Source organism: Lissotriton helveticus, chromosome 3_2 (assembly GCF_964261635.1).
Source record: "Lissotriton helveticus chromosome 3_2, aLisHel1.1, whole genome shotgun sequence".
Classification (NCBI taxonomy): domain Eukaryota; kingdom Metazoa; phylum Chordata; class Amphibia; order Caudata; family Salamandridae; genus Lissotriton; species Lissotriton helveticus.
The window spans coordinates 325,338,116-325,359,075 of NC_136062.1; the positions used below are offsets into that span (position 1 = coordinate 325,338,116).

General features: G+C 44.2%; 1 protein-coding gene across 1 annotated transcript in view; it reads right to left on the reverse strand.

The window, feature by feature from the left end:
- The window catches only part of ANO3 (anoctamin 3), a 1,634,736-nt gene that overhangs the window by 92,624 nt on the left and 1,521,152 nt on the right, over positions 1-20,960 (reverse strand). The window contains exon 21 of the mRNA XM_078684212.1: positions 18,853-18,998. Coding sequence (XP_078540338.1) covers positions 18,853-18,998 — 146 coding nt within the window. The remainder of the gene's footprint in view (positions 1-18,852; positions 18,999-20,960) is intronic.

Genomic DNA, 20,960 nt, shown 5'->3' on the forward strand with positions numbered 1-20,960 from the left:
TCCCAAATTTACATCAAGATGGATGCCAGGGCTAGAAACAGGGCTAACTTTAGGGATTGTACCTGAGGAATGGAATCAATGGGGAATTTAACTAACGGGAAAATATGTTCCCGTTCTGATGGAATCAAGATAAGGTCAAGAAACATGGACGAATATTTTGCCACCCTCTCTACTGTCAAAGGAGATTTAGAAGGTAGAATGGGAGAATAGACCCTGCTGTTTACCTAATTTACTCCTAAAATAGGCCACGAGTTTGTGGAAAAGTAAATTTTGCCATGTCATATGTGCCTACGTGTTCCCCATGTTATGTCATATGTGCATGATCGATATGCATGTATCCCCTTTCTGATCAATTAAAGACGCAATTACAGTTGTGTCCATCTCTAGTATGCCAGTTTCCAGTCCTCGTGAAAGCTACGAGTATTAGGCCTATGTAAACCTACGTTGCCACGTTTTACAGTGTGCACGTTAATTCATTGAATTATCCCCGTTTCTAGGCCTCAAAAGGGCCCGGACTCAGATTCAGCTCCTGTTTCCTGAACCCTCTCCAAGGAGCGATACAGCCCCCACCTGTATCCCTGACCCTTAGCTTACTTTCATGCCTCGCAGTGCCCGGCCCGGCCTGGCTCTGCCTCCCAGTCTGCCAAGAGTATGTTATGTTTCTAGTTATCAGTCCAGCCCTCCTTCTCTGCATTCCTAAGCTACTGAATCGCATCAATAGTTTCCGTCATGGTCTAGCCTTTATGTCTCCATGTAAGAGAAATACTGTATTAATATTATAGAATATTCCTCGCACACGCACTACATGTAGAATAATGCATGCACCAGTCTTAGTGTCTGTTAGCCTTTACCCCGATAACTTTTGGATTCTATCAACATGTACTCTAAACACCAGATACTAGATATGCCTGGGTACATGTCGCTCTGACACTCCAGACTTTAGTCTCCTCTTCTAGCGCAGAAGTCATAGCCCCCAGTTCTCCCTAGTAACACGTCATTGCCAGTTTGCGCGCACCACTAGGTTAGAGGTCCCAGCTGCTCAGGTAGCCCCCTCCATGTTTCCGCCCCGTTTATGACATATTCTGTTACGTTTACATCACATGTCTATGTATACGCCCTATACACGCCTTCTTGTTACACCATTTTGCCCTTATCTTTCGCGACTGTTACGAACCACGCCTACTGCTACGCCTACTGTATTGAATGTAATGTATTCTGTTTAACTATATATACTGTTACTGTTATTAAAAGTTATCCCTTATGCTCCCAGATCCTGCCCCCGGCAGCTGCCATCCTATTCCCGTACAGGCTGTCCTGTTCCTGTCCTTTTATGCCTGATTAAAGCCTGTCAACTTCAGCTACCTCGAATCTTGACTCTTATTTATTGAGCTACCTGTTTTATTGATTAATTCCGAAAAATAGATCCGGTAATAATTTATTTATTTACCACATAATGGCGCCCGAATAGGGACTTGCCCTTTCCCCACGCGCCGGAGAAGCCACGCAGGCCCCCTGATCCTCTGCAGCCGTGACGGAACCATACCGTGCACGTGCAGATATTTCTGCTTCAAGTATCCCTCAGGCCCACGGAGGAGACGGAGGATGCGGTCCAGCGTCCAGACGAGGCGGTGAGGAACGCGGCGAGTCCCGACCAGAGCCCAAGCCGAGAGTCCAAGGTCCGAGGTATCCGAAGGCCCACCTGTAACTGAAGTCCGAAGTTCGTCCGTCCGTCGTCGTAGCAGTCCAGTCCAGTCCGAGGCCTTCCGTTCTTGCTGCCCGGTGAGTACCGTTGCTGGGGTAGTATCTAGACAGGGTCAATTAATTTGTCTCTGGTCCGTGGGTTTGGGTACGCAAATCCAACACGAAGTGTTCACTTAGGTGGACGCGGGTCCTGACGTGTCTCTTTATGGGACCGGTAAGTTTCGTGCTGTTTTAGCAGTACATCTAGTCATTCTAGTAAGTTCTGTTGTCGAGAAATTCATGTGTTCTGTTTTCAGTATTTCAGGTAATATTCTGTCCGAACTGTTATTTTAAATGTTATTCCATGTGTTTTCAATGTCGTGGTATGAATGATTCGTTCTTAAGTTATTATTGTGTTTATCGTGTATTGTATTGTGTCCAGACTCCAGCCTAAGTTATGCCTCTGTTCACGAAATTACGTCAGTTCAAAACGAGAAAAGGTCTGCTCGAGGAAGCAGTTCCTGTCCCGCCTAGGGACAGTCCAGGTCATTTTATGTATCATAAGCATGGCATAAGTGCCATATTATATCTAGACCTATGGGTGGAGTACACCAAAGACTTAGAAGAAAAGTATAGATGGCCCGTATCAGGTACGTGGGATGCCGAGTGCATCATGCGAGTAGAAGAAGTATTATGGAAAAAGAAAGCCAGACAGTCCCAGAAAGATGCCATCGAGTTATGGCGCAAAGAATCTCATAAAAGAACTGAAAAAGAAATCAGAAAGTCAGAATTAAGTAGGGAATCCTCAGAAAGAGCCCAAGAAAGGGAATTAATCGAAGTAGGTGAACGAGTTAAAGCCGAACAGTCAGACAGACAGAGAAATGCCCTTATTAAGGGTATGTATCCTCTTCTTGCCGAGGGCTTGCCAAAAGCAACCCCGGAAGCACCATGTACTTTTCCGCCGCCAATAGTTCCGATTAAGCTACGTCACAAACCGACCGCAGCTGATATTTTTCTCTCGTCCTATTTGGACGACACAGTCCCAGAATATGCAAATCCTGCTCCGCCAGTTCCTGTAAATAATGTAATTCCTGTTCCTCCAGCCACCGGGGCACCTGTTACAGTACCTGTTACGGTACCCCCGGTCCAGCCCACAGTACAAGTACCCGTTACATCGGTCACTCTGCCAGCACGAAGAGTATCAGTCGACGATTCCAGTTTAGGAGCCGCGGGGGGAGGTCCTCCTCGTACCCCGCCCCAACACAAACGTGTAACGTTAGTCGAGTTACATGAACGTGCGTTACAGCGTATGCCCAAACAGCAGTCCGTTGCAGATATCAAGCGAGCTCTCACCGAATGCCGTTATGATACAGTCCCAGGCGATGATAATATGGTTATATATTCATTGCGTGTAAGACGGGTGACCGAGTATTTGGACACCCTACCGAATATGAAAGAAGATCTAGACAGAATATATCGTTTCATCCGTACAGGAGAAGACCCAGAAAGTATTGGCGAAATCATGTCTCAAAGGAAAGCCGAGACCCAGCTCATGCTATTAAAGTTTCTAATCAATTGTTTAATAAGGGAACAAGATTATCCGACTAAAGATCCGATCGAAATGAGAGTTCTGACAAAGTGGAGTGATCATATAGCCGAGGGAAGACACAAGACACTCAGTTGTATAGAGAGTATGTACAAGAAAATTCGTAAGGAAATAATAAGGTTACATGAGAAACGCAAAGCAGCACAAGTAAGCGAGAAAGAAGACAACACTGATACTGAAGAGGTAGAAGACGAGAATACCGCCAGAATAGCGTATGTAGGTAAAACTAGACTTCCCGACCGACATTCACGCCTAGAACACAAGAAAGTCTTTCCCCTTCCAGCACCAGAACAAGATTCTCTAGAGCAAGTATTTCAAGCTACCGATCACATTCTGAAATCACGTATCGGTTATAGTGAACTTAGTACCATGCATGAACAAGAACTAGCCCGATCAGCAGTTCCAAGGATTACTGATTCTACCACTTTTCCAGACGAAATAGTGGCACAAATGTTTCTGAAACTGCCCCCAGCCGAGCAGCGACTGGTGGGTATGTATATGATCCAGTACCTCATTACACTGTATGAGGGACAACATTCTGATCCAGGTCCGTTACATGATGTTCTGAACGAGTCACTCCAGTATAAATGGAGAGGTTTAGGTATCGATTTAATTAGTGTCATTCTAGAACAGCGCCACAAATATAGAACGTTTCTGAATCCGCATTTTGTTCACGTCTCACCTCCAGAAAGTAAACCGTTTTACATAGATAGACAGCATCCGTTACGAGAAGTACACCCAGTTAGGACAGCGGGTGGTGAAATGCAACGAGTATTTGTTTACACTCCTATCACAAAGATGGAACTCTTAGAGATGAAGAAATTAATTCCCTGTCACGACAAAGATCCAGCAGGGTTCCATCGAGAATTAAAAGACATGCTCCGTATGGGAGAATACACGTATCCAGATATCATTAAAATGCTAAAGGTCCTGTTGCCCGCAGGGGTATATGAAAAACTCAAGGAAAAAGAATGGGAGGTGGGAGAGAAAAAGATTGATTGGACAGCTCTAGAAGCTGAAGATAAAATACGAGTACCAGGTACCGGTCTTGGGGACAAATGTAAAGAATTGCCCGAGTTATTGATACAAGTTTTGCCAAGGTTATTATCCACGAAAAAGGAAGATTGGGATGCAATCTCAGCATGCAAACAGAAACAGGATGAAGACACTAGTGATTTTTATTCTAGATTTGAAAAATGTTTTATTATTAACAGTGGTTTGAAGACAAGTAGCGAGTCATACCCTCATCTTTTTGTTACTAAACTAGTCGAGAATTCAAGTCCACAAGTTAAAAATCGAGTTTTGAAAGTCGAAAGTACCTGGCAAGCTAGTACCCCGTCACAAATGCTTCAAATGCTCCAGTATCACCAGAACAGAATCAGGGAAGAGCAAGAACACGAAAGGAGACGTATGAAAGATACGAAAATGAAAGTACTAGTTGCACAATCTGTTCCACAAGACAGTCAGAAGAGGGGTCCGAATCAAGCCAGTCATCCTGCAGCTCCCGTTAAAGGGACTTGCAATTACTGTAAACAGCCAGGTCATTTTATAAACGAGTGTGCAGTTCTGAAACACAACATAGCTACTGGTAAGACTAAAGAAAGACCACGTCCGCCTAGACAAGAACAAGTACCACAGACTTCTCAGTCACCACAGAATGCACAACAGACAGTTCCAGCACCGCAGCCTATAGCTGCAACACAGCATGTTACACAGCAGATGTACCAGTATGCCCAGACAGAGTATCCAGAGTATCAACAGTATTCATGAAACAGCCTAGAGAGGGAGGTAGGCTTGCCTCTCATCGAGATACCTGTAGATCAAGAGGGTCCCTATGTACACAGTCAAGTATTAGGGAAAGACAGAAAGTTTTTGATTGATACAGGGGCAAGTAGGACTACTATCAGTCATGACGAGGTTCCAGGGGCTCCGCTCTCAGGCTCTAGAAATGTTTCCCTTGGATTTTCAGGAAAGCCTATTGTGAACGAGATTTCAAAACCAGTTACTCTAGAAGTTGGTCCATTGTCCCGAACTACTGATTTGTTACTCACGAAATCATGTCCAGAAAATTTGTTAGGCATTAAAACATTGAAAGAATTAGGTGCAGTTATTTGCTGCTCCCCAGAAGGAATCCGATTGTTTTTGCGTGACTTTAAAGGTCACTATGTATTACGTGATTTTGATCCAAGACTATCAAATGTACCGCAGCATTTATGGGCGCAAGGTCCAACTGATGTAGGTTTTATGCAAATCACACCCCATCGTGTGACTCTCAAGCAAGGTATAGTCTTGCCACGAATCAGACAGTACAGATTGCCACCTGAGGCTGTAGCAGCCTTATCCAAAATTATTGACGAGCTTATTGCTCAAGGAGTGGTTGTAGAAACTGACTCCAATGTATGTAATTCTCCTATCATTCCAGTCATGAAACGTACTGATCCAAATGCACCTCCAGTATATCGATTAGTGATTGACCTTCGAGAACTTAATAAATGTATCATACCCCAGTATCCAGTAGTCCCAGATATTTCCTCACTATTGACAGCTATTGATTCTGAAGCTACATTTTTCACTGTTATTGACCTCAAGAACGCATTTTTCAGTGTCCCGATTCATCCAGACAGCCAGTACCTTTTCGGTTTTTGTTTAAATGGAAGGAGCTATAAATTCACACGAGCTCCTCAAGGTTTCACAGAAAGTCCTAGTATCTACAGTCAAGCACTTAAAAGACAACTAGGCAATATTCACATGCCAACTGACACTGCCCTGCTCCAGTATGTCGATGATCTACTGATCACAGCCCGTTCTGAACGTGATTGCGAGCGAGCGTCACTTACAGTTCTGTATTTCCTAGCCGAGATGGGGCACAAGGTGTCCCCTTCGAAGCTTCAGTTCTGTGTCCAGCAAGTGATCTACTTAGGCCACTTACTGTCCAAGTGGGGTAGGCAGTTGACACCAGATCATATCCAGTTAATAGCGAGTCTTCCACAGCCCAAGACACAGAAGGAGGTACGTGCTTTTATTGGCCTCACTTCTTACTGTAGACAATGGATTCCTCAGTATGCATTTTTAGCCAAGCCACTGATACAGTTAACGACACAGGAGGCAGCCGTATCGACTGTTCTCCCTTGGACATCTGAACATACACTTGCTTTTAATGAATTAAAGAAAGCCTTATGCCAAGCACCTGTTCTAGCAACACCGAACTACAGTAAGCCTTTTACACTTTTTGTCACAGAACGTGATGGTACTGCATTATCTGTTCTCACACAAGATCAAGCAGGACAGTACAAGCCCTGTGCTTATTTCTCAAACACATTAGATCCAATAGCCCAGGCTTTGCCTGCGTGCCTTAAGTCAGTTGCAGCCACAGCTCTAGCAATCAGACAAAGTGATTCCATAGTGTTAGGACACTCCCTGACAGTACAAGTTCCACACTCCGTGGAAGTTCTTTTAAACCGAACACAGACTCAGCACTTGACCATTGCACGTTTAACAGGTTATGAACTGACATTGTTCCAGCCACACATAGAAATCAGACGCTGCAACGTTCTAAATCCTGCTACACTGTTACCGTCAGTTACTTCAAATCCTGCCACACATGACTGTGTGGAAGTCATCAACACTATGACCAAGCCAAGACAAGATCTGACAGATATTGCATTACCTAATCCTGACCTGACACTTTATGTGGACGGTTCATGTATGAGAACTAGTACAGGAGAACTAGTAGCCGCGTATGAAGTGACTACTGAAACCGAAGTTATTGAAACACACCGTATTGACACCCTGTCTGCCCAAGCAGCAGAGCTAGTTGCTCTGACCCAGGCCTGCATACGTGCCAAGAACCTGAAAGTAAACATATATACAGATTCACGTTACGCATTCGGAGTTGTACACGACTTCGGAGTACTCTGGCAGGAGAGAGGTTTCATGACTTCTCATGGAACCAAGATTCAGCATGGTCTCCTCATTCAAGCTCTGTTAGATGCAATACATTTACCGACAGCTATCGCTATCATGAAGTGCAAGGCACATACGAAAGTTACTGACATCATCTCCCAAGGTAACGATCTAGCAGATCGAACAGCCAAGCTTACAGCTCAGACACCAGACATTCCAGTTAACAAGACACAGACAATCACTCCAGAACAGACTACTTGTATGACAGTTAAGGACCCTACACAAGATGTCATAGACATACAGTTACATGCTACTCCTGAAGAAATCAAGAAATGGTCCGAACAAGGAGGGGTCCAGACAGATCAGGGATGGGTGACGAAGGGAAAAGCCACATGGTTTCTCCCCGACTCTATGGTTCAAGTCATCATTAATACCGCACATAGTCCAGCACATCTAGGAGAAAAAGCCATGTTAGACAGTATACAGAACCTTTGGTTCAACAAGCACTTACGCGCTGCAGCCAAGCAGAAAGTCCGTACTTGTATGATATGTTGTCAATTCAATCCAGGTAAAAGTGTCCCGGTGGAACAAGGTGGATTCCAACCTCCTGACCACCCTTTTGAAGTCCTCCAGATGGATTATATTCAGATGGAGCGATGTCGAGGTTTCAAGTATGTCCTTGTAGTTGTATAAGCTTTGTCCAGGTGGACAGAAGCATATCCAGTTCCAGATTACACAGCCGCGACCACTGCCAGGCAGTTGGTTCGTGAATTCTTTCCCCGCTATGGACTCCCTAGGGTCGTATATTCTGATAACGGCCAGCCATTTTCATCCGAGTTAATGAAACATGTTTCCCTTTTGTTAGGGTACCAGTGGAAGTTCCATTGTGTGCGCCATCCTGAAGCAGCCGGTCTCGTAGAGAGACATAATCAGACCCTGAAAATCCGTATTGCCAAGACATGTAAAGAGAAAGGTGTAGACTGGCTAGTTGCCCTGCCAGTTGCTTTATTTTTCATGAGGATGGTTGCACATTCCAGATCAGGTCTGTCCCCTTATGAGGTCGTATTCGGCCGCCCCCCAAACATGTGGGGTACACCTAGACCCCGCAGTATTACAGATGTTTCCAGTAATATGTTGACAGATTACCTAGCTTCCTTGATGTCTGCCCTACACTCTTGTCGTTCACAGGTTGCCGCTGCATTTCCAGACAATACCGAAGTGAAACCGCATGAGGTCATTCCAGGCGACCTTGTCCTCGTCAGGAATTTTGATCGTTCAAGTCCGCTGGAGCCTCGTTGGAAGGAGCCGCGACTTGTTCTCCTGACCACCCGCACGGCCGTGAAGTTGGAGGGCCGTAAGGGGTGGGTCCATCTGTCCCATATAAAGAAGTTCCATGGAGTTCGTGAAAAAACATTTGCAAAGGATATTTCTAAAGACTGCCTGAAACCAGACTCTGAACTTAAATCTGAACTTAAAGTTCCTCTGTTAGAGAAAACTCCGCAACAGGAGTATAAGTTGAAGCTTCGGTCTAGTAAAATAAGTCAGCCAGTTTAATTGTCTAAGTCCCTCTCGGGTGAAACGGTTAGACAGGTCCCTGACATGTATGAGATAGACCCCCATAGTGAGAGAGTTAGTCAAAACTCTATACGATGTATCGCCATTCTAAGTTTCTTATTGTTTCTAAGTTTAATGGTTACCTGCACAAGTTATACATTACATTTATGTTTTCCAATTTCTCATGTAAATAAGTTTTCTAATGCTACAGTAGAGCACACATTTAGTGATCTGCCTCCTCACGAGTTATCCTATCGTCTTGCTATGAGAAATAATACATTTATAAGAATGTTACACTATTCACACCAGACCAGCAATGCTACTAATTGTTGGGTGTGTGGTCGACTCCCCCCTTTCCAGACACCGAAGGGAGTTCTGCCACTCTTTCCATATCCGTTTTCACATAATGGTTCGTGTGGAGCATGGTCCACGTTAACGTCATCTTCCAATGATATGTCCCTTCTGAATAGAACATGTTTTCCAGACAAGCAAGGTCTCCCCCACAGAACAGGGTTAGATCTAGAAAATGAAGTATATGATTTAGGTAATTATTCTTCGAATTTTATGGTCCTGAATGTTCAGTCCGATTCTACTCCAAATTTGCCTGCTATTTCAGTATTACCAGTCAAAGGCGAATTATGTGTCAGAAAGAATGGTTCCGCACATGTAGGACATAGTGATTGTACTATTACTGTCAAGTATAGTGACAGTGGGAAATCTATTTTCAAAGCCTCACGTCATTCTTATTTTGTTTGTGGTCAGACCGCATATGTTCGTCTGCCCCTCGATTGGGATGGAACATGTTACATTGCCTTCCTACTGCCACCAGTTTTTCTAGCCCCATCTGATTATCACAGAAACACACATCTAGTACACGTCAGACATAGAAGGGAGATCGAGTCCCCAATTGTCGATCAAACTGAAACTGCTCTAGAACAGTATCAAGATTTTAATAGAGGTTTCTTCTTCTTTATAGGCCCTGTCCAGAATAGTAAGTTAATACGTAGACTAACCAGAACCCATGAAGCAGTAGTGGATGAGACTGCTTCTGCTCTAGGTAACCTAACCGAAGAGCAATCTGCTATGAGATTTGTCGTGCTCCAAAATCGTCTCGTTCTTGACGTCATACTGGCCGATAGAGGAGGAGCATGTAGAGTCATCGGATCTAGTTGCTGCATTTTCATTCCTAATAACGCGCCGTCTGTTTATTCAGCTATAACCAGACTTCATAAAATTGCCCATCAGTTACACCAGAATCCAGGCACCTGGACATGGTCCGGTTGGCTCTGGAGTATCATATCTGCTTGGGGATGGAAAGTATTGTCATTTCTAGGTATTGCAGTAATGATCATATTCAGTTGCTGCCTCTGTATACAATGTGGCCCTGCGATTTGCGGCATGTGCGCTACCTCTTGTATTCCTAGTCCTAAGTCCCGTTCCAAGACAATTCGAGACGAGCAAATGATGCTATATGAAATGATAGATGGTATCATGAATATTGATGTTTCCTGATGGAAACGTAGGGCACAAGGAGGGAATGTGGAAAAGTAAATTTTGCCATGTCATATGTGCCTACGTGTTCCCCATGTTATGTCATATGTGCATGATCGATATGCATGTATCCCCTTTCTGATCAATTAAAGACGCAATTTCAGTTGTGTCCATCTCTAGTATGCCAGTTTCCAGTCCTCGTGAAAGCTACGAGTATTAGGCCTATGTAAACCTACGTTGCCACGTTTTACAGTGTGCACGTTAATTCATTGAATTATCCCCGTTTCTAGGCCTCAAAAGGGCCCGGACTCAGATTCAGCTCCTGTTTCCTGAACCCTCTCCAAGGAGCGATACAGCCCCCACCTGTATCCCTGACCCTTAGCTTACTTTCATGCCTCGCAGTGCCCGGCCCGGCCTGGCTCTGCCTCCCAGTCTGCCAAGAGTATGTTATGTTTCTAGTTATCAGTCCAGCCCTCCTTCTCTGCATTCCTAAGCTACTGAATCGCATCAATAGTTTCCGTCATGGTCTAGCCTTTATGTCTCCATGTAAGAGAAATACTGTATTAATATTATAGAATATTCCTCGCACACGCACTACATGTAGAATAATGCATGCACCAGTCTTAGTGTCTGTTAGCCTTTACCCCGATAACTTTTGGATTCTATCAACATGTACTCTAAACACCAGATACTAGATATGCCTGGGTACATGTCGCTCTGACACTCCAGACTTTAGTCTCCTCTTCTAGCGCAGAAGTCATAGCCCCCAGTTCTCCCTAGTAACACGTCATTGCCAGTTTGCGCGCACCACTAGGTTAGAGGTCCCAGCTGCTCAGGTAGCCCCCTCCATGTTTCCGCCCCGTTTATGACATATTCTGTTACGTTTACATCACATGTCTATGTATACGCCCTATACACGCCTTCTTGTTACACCATTTTGCCCTTATCTTTCGCGACTGTTACGAACCACGCCTACTGCTACGCCTACTGTATTGAATGTAATGTATTCTGTTTAACTATATATACTGTTACTGTTATTAAAAGTTATCCCTTATGCTCCCAGATCCTGCCCCCGGCAGCTGCCATCCTATTCCCGTACAGGCTGTCCTGTTCCTGTCCTTTTATGCCTGATTAAAGCCTGTCAACTTCAGCTACCTCGAATCTTGACTCTTATTTATTGAGCTACCTGTTTTATTGATTAATTCCGAAAAATAGATCCGGTAATAATTTATTTATTTACCACAAGTTAGCTGTCAGTCTATTTCCTCGAGAGAGAGAGAGAGAGGATAGCTGCTTGAACCTATTTAAAGTTATGACTGAGCCATTCCCTTCTCTCCTAGTACTTACTGGGGGTTTGTAAAAGAAACCCAGAGGAAGGGCCATAATACTTGGATCAAGTGAGGGGAGAAGCTCTTTGTTATTTAGAATAAAACGGACCATTCGAGGGGACCTGACATTAACAACAATGCAATCACTCTGTATTGTTTTAGGTGAGGAACCCAACCAACCCACCCTGCGAACCATAAATATTTTGTTAGTACTGCTGGGGTCAAAGCGCTTATTTTTGGTCAGCAAATCTAGTACTTTATTTCGAAGAGATGACCAGGATTCTATATGTGCTTGTTTTAAGGCTGGAACCCCCGTAAGAATTAAAACGTTTGGAGAGGAAGCTGGTGGTAGATCCAGATTTACTGGGTTTGTTAGGGTTGTGCAGTTGAATTGTTTTTCCCTATTTGATAGCCCTTGTCTGTTGTTATACTCCTAGAGATGGTCATTATCTTACTATGCACTGGGTCGTGGCTTGTTGGAATTTCCTTAATGGGGCTGACATAATCTCCTGAGAGCTCTGCGTGAGGCCTTCTTTTCGCGTGAAGGTACCATCCCCGACAACATGGTGGAATTTGGATTTTTTATGGGTGATTTAAGTGACTCTAGCTCCTCTTTTAGTAAGTCTAACTTTTGCTCTAAGCTAGCGAATCTTTCATTGATAAGGGAGCTCACTAGGGTTGACATGGTCTTGATGTGTGCTTCTAAAAGATCTCTGTTTCGCTCTACAATAGCTGTGTTAGAGTCATTGGTGCATTTTAGAGGGCCCTTTGTAGTCGGTGTTGGTGTTTCTAAGTGGTGGCTATCAACTACCTCTGTTTGAGATTCTACTGATTGTATTTCAATAAGGTTTAAGCCTTGATGCTCCTTTTTTCTCCCATCCTTATCCTCCTTTGTTCCCGTTCTCTTTGAACTTTGTAGTCCCTTTCTTTGATTTTGATTTTTTTCGGGTTAGTGGGCCTGCCCCTACTGTTGAGAGCTAGTGTTTGCGACCTTTCAGCATTAAGATTTTCAGGTTTTATGGTAAAGCATATATGTGAAACAGTATTACTATATTTGTGACATGCCAAAACTACAACACAGCAAAGCAGATCTATGTTACCACTGCTAAAAGGCTGCAAAAATGTGTGATTAGTGTAATCATAAGTTATTTCTCATGCCGTTACTTGCAATATTAAATCAGGCAGAAATACAGCAAAGTTAACTATTGGTGATAAGCTATTTCCACCAGATTTAGCACACAATGGTAAATGAGGCCTTTCTTAATCCAATACAGAGTCAGACAACTTGCCAGGTTCATGAGAGCAAAGTTTGCGATCGGAGAACTTCCAGCTGCTCCAGATATCCAGAACAGGTTGCATGCATCATTGTGCTGAAAGAGCTTGTGTCCCCCAACTTCTTGCCCCCCACTTGACTTCTAGATGCTGATTTTCTGGCTCTGCTTGTACATGGGCCCTGCTAACCAGACCCTTGCCTGTGCTCAATGTAAAAGTACCTGGTAGTTTGGTATAAATGCAGTTGGCAATGACAGACCCCTGTTAGTCCCTAGAATGTATTAGGGAAGGGAGGTTTAGAGCCCAGAAGATTTTCTGCACTGGAGTTTGTGCTACTAGGGTGCCTGCTGTCATTTTAAAAGCCCGCCCGGCCTTGCATACTGCTTTTAAATTTGAATTCTACACAAATTCGACTTTGTGCTTAAAAGAACAACGTTAGTTCTACATAGGAGTCACCCCTAAGGATTCCCCTAGGTGCCCCAGGAGTAGGGTGCCTTGTAGCTATAAGCAGGGACATTATAAAAGATGTTTTATAACCCCTGATGAGTGAAGAATTGACAATTCTATTTTCCACATTGTAGTGAATGGCTCTATAGGCTAACATTGTAATATTTTATTTAAGTATAGATATTCATAGGAGCCATGTAAATATACGTCAAGTTATTAAATTAATAGCAAGATACATCCAACAACTTGCCATGCTTAGATATATAATACATATTACAGAAAGTAAGTTATTAAACATTCTTTCTGTGAGCCAAAATCCAGTTTTCCAGTGCCCTCTCCTGATAGGCCAGTCTTTCTCATGCTGAGACAGAGCTGCTTGATGAGGTGTGAAGTGTCCTGTCAGACTAGACAATGGATTTCCTGTGGGTAGAGATCTTTGGCTGCAGAAGCTAAAAGGCATGAAGGGGGAGCCAAACTGTACTTCAAAGGGTGAATGACACTTTAGGACAGCACAACCTGACCCCCACATCCTGCACCCCCAGCTACACAAGGGCCTCAATAATTAGATTAAGCAGAGGGGTCGAAAGGGACAGTTAGTAATATTTAACCATGCCAGTAGGTTGACTTAGACTTATCCAGCCCTCCTTGGAGAGATTTCCTCCATGTTGAATTTTGAGAGAATGGTGCTTCCGGGGCCAAGAATATGCCCCACCTGGGTGGCACCCGCATCCCATTGGGTAAGGGTGATCCCTGCTGGTAGCCTAGAAACTGTGAATAAATATGGGAGAGCTGCATAGCTTTTCAGATCTGTTGCTTAACCCTTTCGACGCGCGTGACAAGGTCAGCTCGTCATGGCCGTTACCTGCGCTGCGCGTGTGACGAGCTGACCTTGTCAAGTAACGAGGGTTTTTGCGAATCGCAGCGCGCAGCGGGAAAACCGCTAGCGCGCATGCGGTTAAAGAGACAAGAAGAACAAGAACTGCCCAGCAGACTCCCTGAGACAAGAAGAACAAGAACTGCCCAGCAGACTCCCTGGCCCGCACCAAGAATGCTGCACTCCCCAAGACTGCACCTGCTGCACAATGTGGGACAAGCATCAGAAGAACTTTACCTGACTTTGAAAGTCTAACTGTGGACTTCCTGCAAGCTACATGTTAACAGAGCCCATCTGCCTCATCTCCACCAAGAGCCCCCATCCTGGAGAGCGTCCAGTGGATCTTTAAGGATTTAGCTATGTGTATTGTAGGAATTGTAGTCCAGGCATCTCTAGGACCATATAGGAGATTCCGGACCCTTGAATTTGTGCTTTGGACACTTTGAACCCTCAAGAGGAACTTCAGAAAAAAGTTTGGAACAACTTTTGAAAAGAAGCTCCATGAGGTAACCGACCGGACATCAAGAGTCAAGCCGGCTACCTTAAACTGAGACCCAGCCTGGATTTTAGGTATGGCCCGCTAAAAACTTCAGAGCGCCAGTCTTCCAGGATTTGACCAGGGCCTCACCGAAGGTCAAGCTGATGAACCATCACAGAATCTGGCCTAACAAAGTGCCTTGCTAAACCTCAAAGGAAAAGGCTCCAGGAAAACGGCTGAGTGTGAAGGTAATGTTTTGACTGAGGGCTCCTGCTTAGTGTATCAGGCCAGGGCTCCATCGCAGTGAGCCTCAAACTTTGACTGTGTCCCGGTCAAGCAACATCAGATGCCCCAAAGTGGCACTATATGTTTTTAAGTAGTTCTACTTTGAAAATTTGTATCTCCGGTTCACGACATAGGATTTGTTTTTGTTTTGGTGTCTATATGTTCATAGAATATAATCTATTATTATAAATTGGAGTTTGTGTATTATTGTGTATTGTGTCTTAATGTATTGTTGTTTTCAAATGCTTTACACACCTGTTTCCTAGGTTACGCATGCCTGCTTGTTGCTAGTTACCAAGGGTTGGACAAGGGAATTATTTATTGAGACCTTGACTGACCTTTTTTGTGTTTGTGGCCTGATTAGTAGTGGTAAGTCACTAATTATCACAGTTCCAACAACTGGCATAGCACCAGTACTTTTGGCAAAAATGTCATAACGTCTGCCTGCCATCTTATGGTAGCCTGGTGGCATGATTATTTTTAATCGTTTTTGGAAATGAAAAAAATAAGTCACCTTGACATGCTAAGAGTCTTCTCCCTGGATGTTAGTATGTTTCTTCATTTTGACTGATCAGAACTGTTGTTTAAACAACATTTAACAAAATAAAAAGTACCATTGGTGCTGCATGGTATATAGGGTGAGCCATCTGATTCACTAAAGCTGGTAGCTATTTAGGGGATGAGTTTATGGGAAAAGGTTTCTAATGGTGAAGTAAGGTGAGGCTGTACTGTTTCACCACCTATAAATTAGGTGATGGAACTTCAAGACTGGTGGATGAGGATATCTGCTGACTTAAGGCACATAATGCATGTGTTCCAACCACTTAATCCCCCTCTTTAATGAGTTCTAGACATTTTCAATAATAGTTCAAAGTTCATCGTGCTCCACTCGAAAATATTTTTCCACCAAACTCACCCCAGAGCGACGAGTTATATAATTGCATTCAGATGCACAATAGTCCTAATTTAAACTTCTGCTGTACTCACCGTATGACGTGGATTCAATCACTGGGAACCCCAGTGCCAATACCAACGACCTCCCGCCCTCACAAGAACTGTGCGACTCACTGGCCATCTTCTTCCACCGCAAGATCGCTGACATCCACAACAGCTTCAACACCACGGCCGCCCCGACTACTCCAGACTCCACCTCCCCTGTAAACACCACCAGCACCAACCACCTGACCTCCTGGCCCAACGTCAACAACGAGGAGACACGCAAGGTCATAAACTCCATCCACTCAGGATCTCCGTCTGACCCGTGCCCACACTACGTATTCAACAAAGCAGATGCAGCCATCGCACCCCAACTACAGTAGGCCATCAACATCTCCTTCGAAACAGCGACATTCCCGGAAAGCTGGAAGCATGCTGAAATCAACACCTTCCTCAAGAAGCCCAAAGCAGACCCCAAAGAACTCAAGAACTTCTGGCCCATCTCCCTACTCCCATTCATCAACATACATCTGACCCGTCACCTGGAAGACAACAACATCTTGGACCCGTCCCAGTCCGGATTCAGACGAAACCACAGCACCGAGACAGCCCTCATCACTGCCACAGACGACATCATGCGCCAACTAGACAACGGCGAAACATCAGCCCTCATCCTCCTAGACCTGTCAGCCGCCTTCGACACGGTCTGCCATTGCACTCTAAAGACACGCCTCCTAGAAGCCGGAATCCAAGTGAAGGCCCTTGATTGGACCGTCCTTCCTCACCTGCAGAACCCAGAGCATCCGCCTCTCACCCTTCCGATACGAAGCCACCAACATCATCTGCGGCGTCCCCCAGGGCTCATCCCTCAGCCCAATGTTGTTCAATGTCTACATGGCCCCCCTCGCACTAGTGGCCCGCCATCACGACCTCAACATCATCCCCTACGCTGACGACACCCAGCTCATCCTCTCCCTCACCAAGGACCCACACACTGCCAAAACCAACCTCCACGAAGGAATGAAGGTCGTCGCCGACTGGATGAGGAGCAGCCGCCTGAAGCTGAACTCGGACAAGACGGAGGTCCTCATCCTTGGATCCACCCCCTCAGCCTGGGATGACTCCTGGTGGCTGACCACACTGGGAACAGCACCAACACCTACCAACCATGCACGTAACCTAGGATTTATCCTCGACTCCTCCCTCTCCATGTCTAAGCAGGTCAATGCCGTCTCCTCCTCCTGCTACAACAACCTCTGCATGCTCCGCAGAATCTACAAGTGGATCCTGACCGAAACAAGAAGAACGGTGACACAGGCCCTCCTCAGCAGCAGACTGGACTACGGAAATGCACTCTACGCCGGAATTCCAGTCAAACACCTACGACGACTACAACGCATCCAAAACGCCTCCGCCCGACTGATGGTCAACATCCCCCGCCGCAGCCACATCACCCCCCACCTGAGAAACCTGCACTGGCTCCCCGTCCACAAGAGGATCACCTTCAAGCTCCTCACCCACGCACACAAAGCACTCCACAACACCGGACCAGCCTACCTGAACAGCAGACTCTGCTTCCACACCCCCACCCGCCATCTGCGCTCCGCCAGCCTCGCCCTCGCCGCTGTCCCCCGCATCCAACGAACGACCTCCGGCGGCAGATCCTTCTCCTACCTCTCCGCCAAGACTTGGAACACCCTCACTACCCACATACAGCAGACCCAAGAGCTACTCACCTTCAGAAGACTCCTCAAGACCTGGCTCTTCGAGCTGTAGCAGCACCCCCCTTCCCTTCAGCGCTTTGGGACCCTCACGGGTAAGTAGCGCACTCTACAAGTACTCTGATTGATTGATTTAGGTCCAGATTTACTATGCGCTTACATTGTCCTTGCATTACACAAATCAGCAAGGCATCACAAGTGCTTAAGTGACATAACCAAAGCCATCACATCATTTGGGTGACCTCATGTCATTTTCCACATGCAAAGTAATGCAAGGCAGCTTATCCCTTCCTACACAAGAAGAATCCCACCCACAATGTAGTGCAGCATGACAACATTTGCGCTAAGCATCCAGAAGTGCATCAGCGCAGGCAGCAAGCTGCACAGTCCCAAAATAGTGGAGTTGAGCTCTCTCCCATTCATGCAACACAGCTCAGCAATTTGCCTTGCTGTGCTGTGATGCATGAAAGGGTATTTAATCCGCCCCTTAGGATATCTTTCTACACCAGAGCAATGCCCAGAGCCTTATTCTTTGTTTATGTGTGTTGCAAAATTCAGCACAAGTGCATAGTGGAAATAACAAGGAGACAGTTCTCCTTTTTACGCCAAGGTCGGGGAGTCACACCATTTTGGTGCATATCCAGTTTTACCCACTTTAGTAAACCTGGGTTTGCATCAAAATACATGGGTGGATGCACAGGAACGCTGATGCTCCAACCATGTAATGCCTCTCTGATGAAGGCTATCAGAAGGCAGTGCAAAGTACTATGTTGCTTTACTTTACACTTGAAAAGTGATGCAAAGCAACACATATGGATTTGCATGGATTTGTAAATGACACGTAACCACTTGCGTTGCCTTCTGGCAACATGCGTGGTGCAAACACAACGCAAATGCTTAGTAAATCTAGGCCTTAGTGTCTTGTGATAATCATATCTGCAATGCTAATATTGCTATATTAACTGCAGTGCATTGAGACGATGCACTACTACTATTAGACGAGCGGAATTACTTTACTGTTTTTACACAATCATATTTCGAGAGTTAACGCAGGCATTTTGCTGGTGTTGACCTGTCACATTATTTACCGAATGTGAGTCAGGATTGTGGCATTATTGAAAATGTAGAGTGATGGCAGAAAAAGGGCACTATTGCCAATACTGAAGAATTTTCCTATGACCCAAGCACTCAAAATGAATCTACAATTGATTGTTATGGGTAATTGCACTCAACTGCTTATTCAAACCAACCTCATACAATCTAAGTTTTGGACTTACCCATCTCCAGGTACTCTTCCATTAACCCATGTGCATTCATGGGCTGTAGGTTCCAGTCTTTTTCCCATTGTGGAAGAGAAACCTTATTTTCCACAGTCTGACCTCCTTTTCTTATCTTTCGTCGGGACCACCAATTTTGCATTAGCCTACAGAAGTCACAACATTGCGCCATTTAATTTCTAACACCAAGGACCAGTATATCAAAATGTGCAATATAACAAAGTGGAGACATACAATCAGAACAGAAAATAATTTTAACTCCATGACAGGTAAAGAAAACTAAGCCAGTTAAAATTGTGTATACACGGACGTCGTCCCAGATAATTTCTGAAATTCCGCATTACAATTGTTACACAAGGATGTATGACGTTACAACGCACACTTTTACAACGCATACCTTTACAATGCATTTTTTACAACGCAACATCCATTACAACGCATTCCATTACAACGCATGCCATTACAACGAAATTTTAAAAACTACATTTACAACGCATACCATTACAACGCATACTACCTTTACAACGCATACCATTACAACGCATTACATTACATTGCATGTTTGGTAAGTATTGGATAGTGTAGGGGTAAAATTTACTATTCTAACTCCAGGGGGTGCAACAGTAGGGTAAGTGTTGGATAGTGTAGGCGTAAAAATTACTATTCTAACTCCAGGGGGTGCAACAGTAGGGTAAGTGTTGGATGGTAATGTTATGCGTTGTAATGGTATGTGTTGTAATGACTGAGTTGTAATGACATGCGTTGTAGTGGTGTGCGTTGTAGTGTCATGCATTGTAATGGTTGCGTTGTAAATGCATGCGTTGTAATGGATGTGCGTTGTAAAAGTTTTGTTGTAATGGTAGTGCGTTGTAAAAGTTGCATTGTAAAGGTTGATTCCCGCTACACAATATGCCCAAGATTACATTGCACCACATCACATAATTCATATCCCTTTCAAGTAAAAATCCTTTTGTGAGAGTACAGGAACAATGCGAACAAACTGAACGTGAGAGACTGTTGTTGGTTCACGTGCATGTTTCTGCGTTCTTGTATCCAAGAAGGACAGGAGGTCGAACTTTTAGCTATAAATAGCACAAAATGCCGGATGACCATTTTACATACTAATGTGTAATTTCATATAATTATTCCAACAGTTTTATACTTCCTTGGAGGAAATTATGAAATTGTTTTCCAGGCTTGTGGAAACCCTGCTCAAACAAGAAATATGTTCTGCTATACAGTTAAAAGTCGATATTATATTTGAGAATAATATAAACTTGAGAAAATCTAAGGAGATTGTCAGTCAGCATATGTCTTTGTAAACAGCTCACTATACACATGCTGTGGTCCCTTCGAGTGTGCAACAACCATATGAGTTGGCAGAAGTACGGAACATAAAATGATACATTTTGGTTAAGATAATATTCTTATTTTTATACAATAACATTTAGGATTATAAACTGGTAACAGTAAGCAAGAAGGGTGTTTTTTACTGTTAGACAGAAGCCAGACAATGAAAGCAAAGCTCTCCTTTAAAATCCAAGATAATCAGAGCCCTTCCTGGAGTCAATGATCCCTGTAAAAACATAAAAAAGAATCAACACGCTCCCTTGTGAATAGACTGACCATTGTGTACAACAATGGTTTTCCTTGACTAGACAAGAGGCAAAATGGCCATCTCAGGGAGAGCTGGAGAGAGACGATGAATGGCTTTCCACAGCCCATATGTTATTCCAAATAAATTGAAGGTTAGCCCCTTCTAAATTATTGTCCAGAGATATTTTAAAGCAGCAGGCGTGCAGCTAGAAGAAACTGGTCCATCTCAGTCTTTCAGTATTCCACTTAACCGCATGTGTCACAACCAATCAAAATATTCTTGGCACATTCCTGGTAGCTTAGCCTGCTTGGTTGAGCAAAATAAGTACTTAAGTGCTTGCAGGAGAGGTGCTTAACAAAAACAATATTATTGATCCAAATTAAGACTTTTTATGTCCAGATCAAAATTAATAAGACTAATAAAGCAAAAATGGTGAAAACTTAAACAAGGGTTTAAAACATTAAACCATTATAACTATCATTATTATAAAATCAAATATCCTGAAAAATCA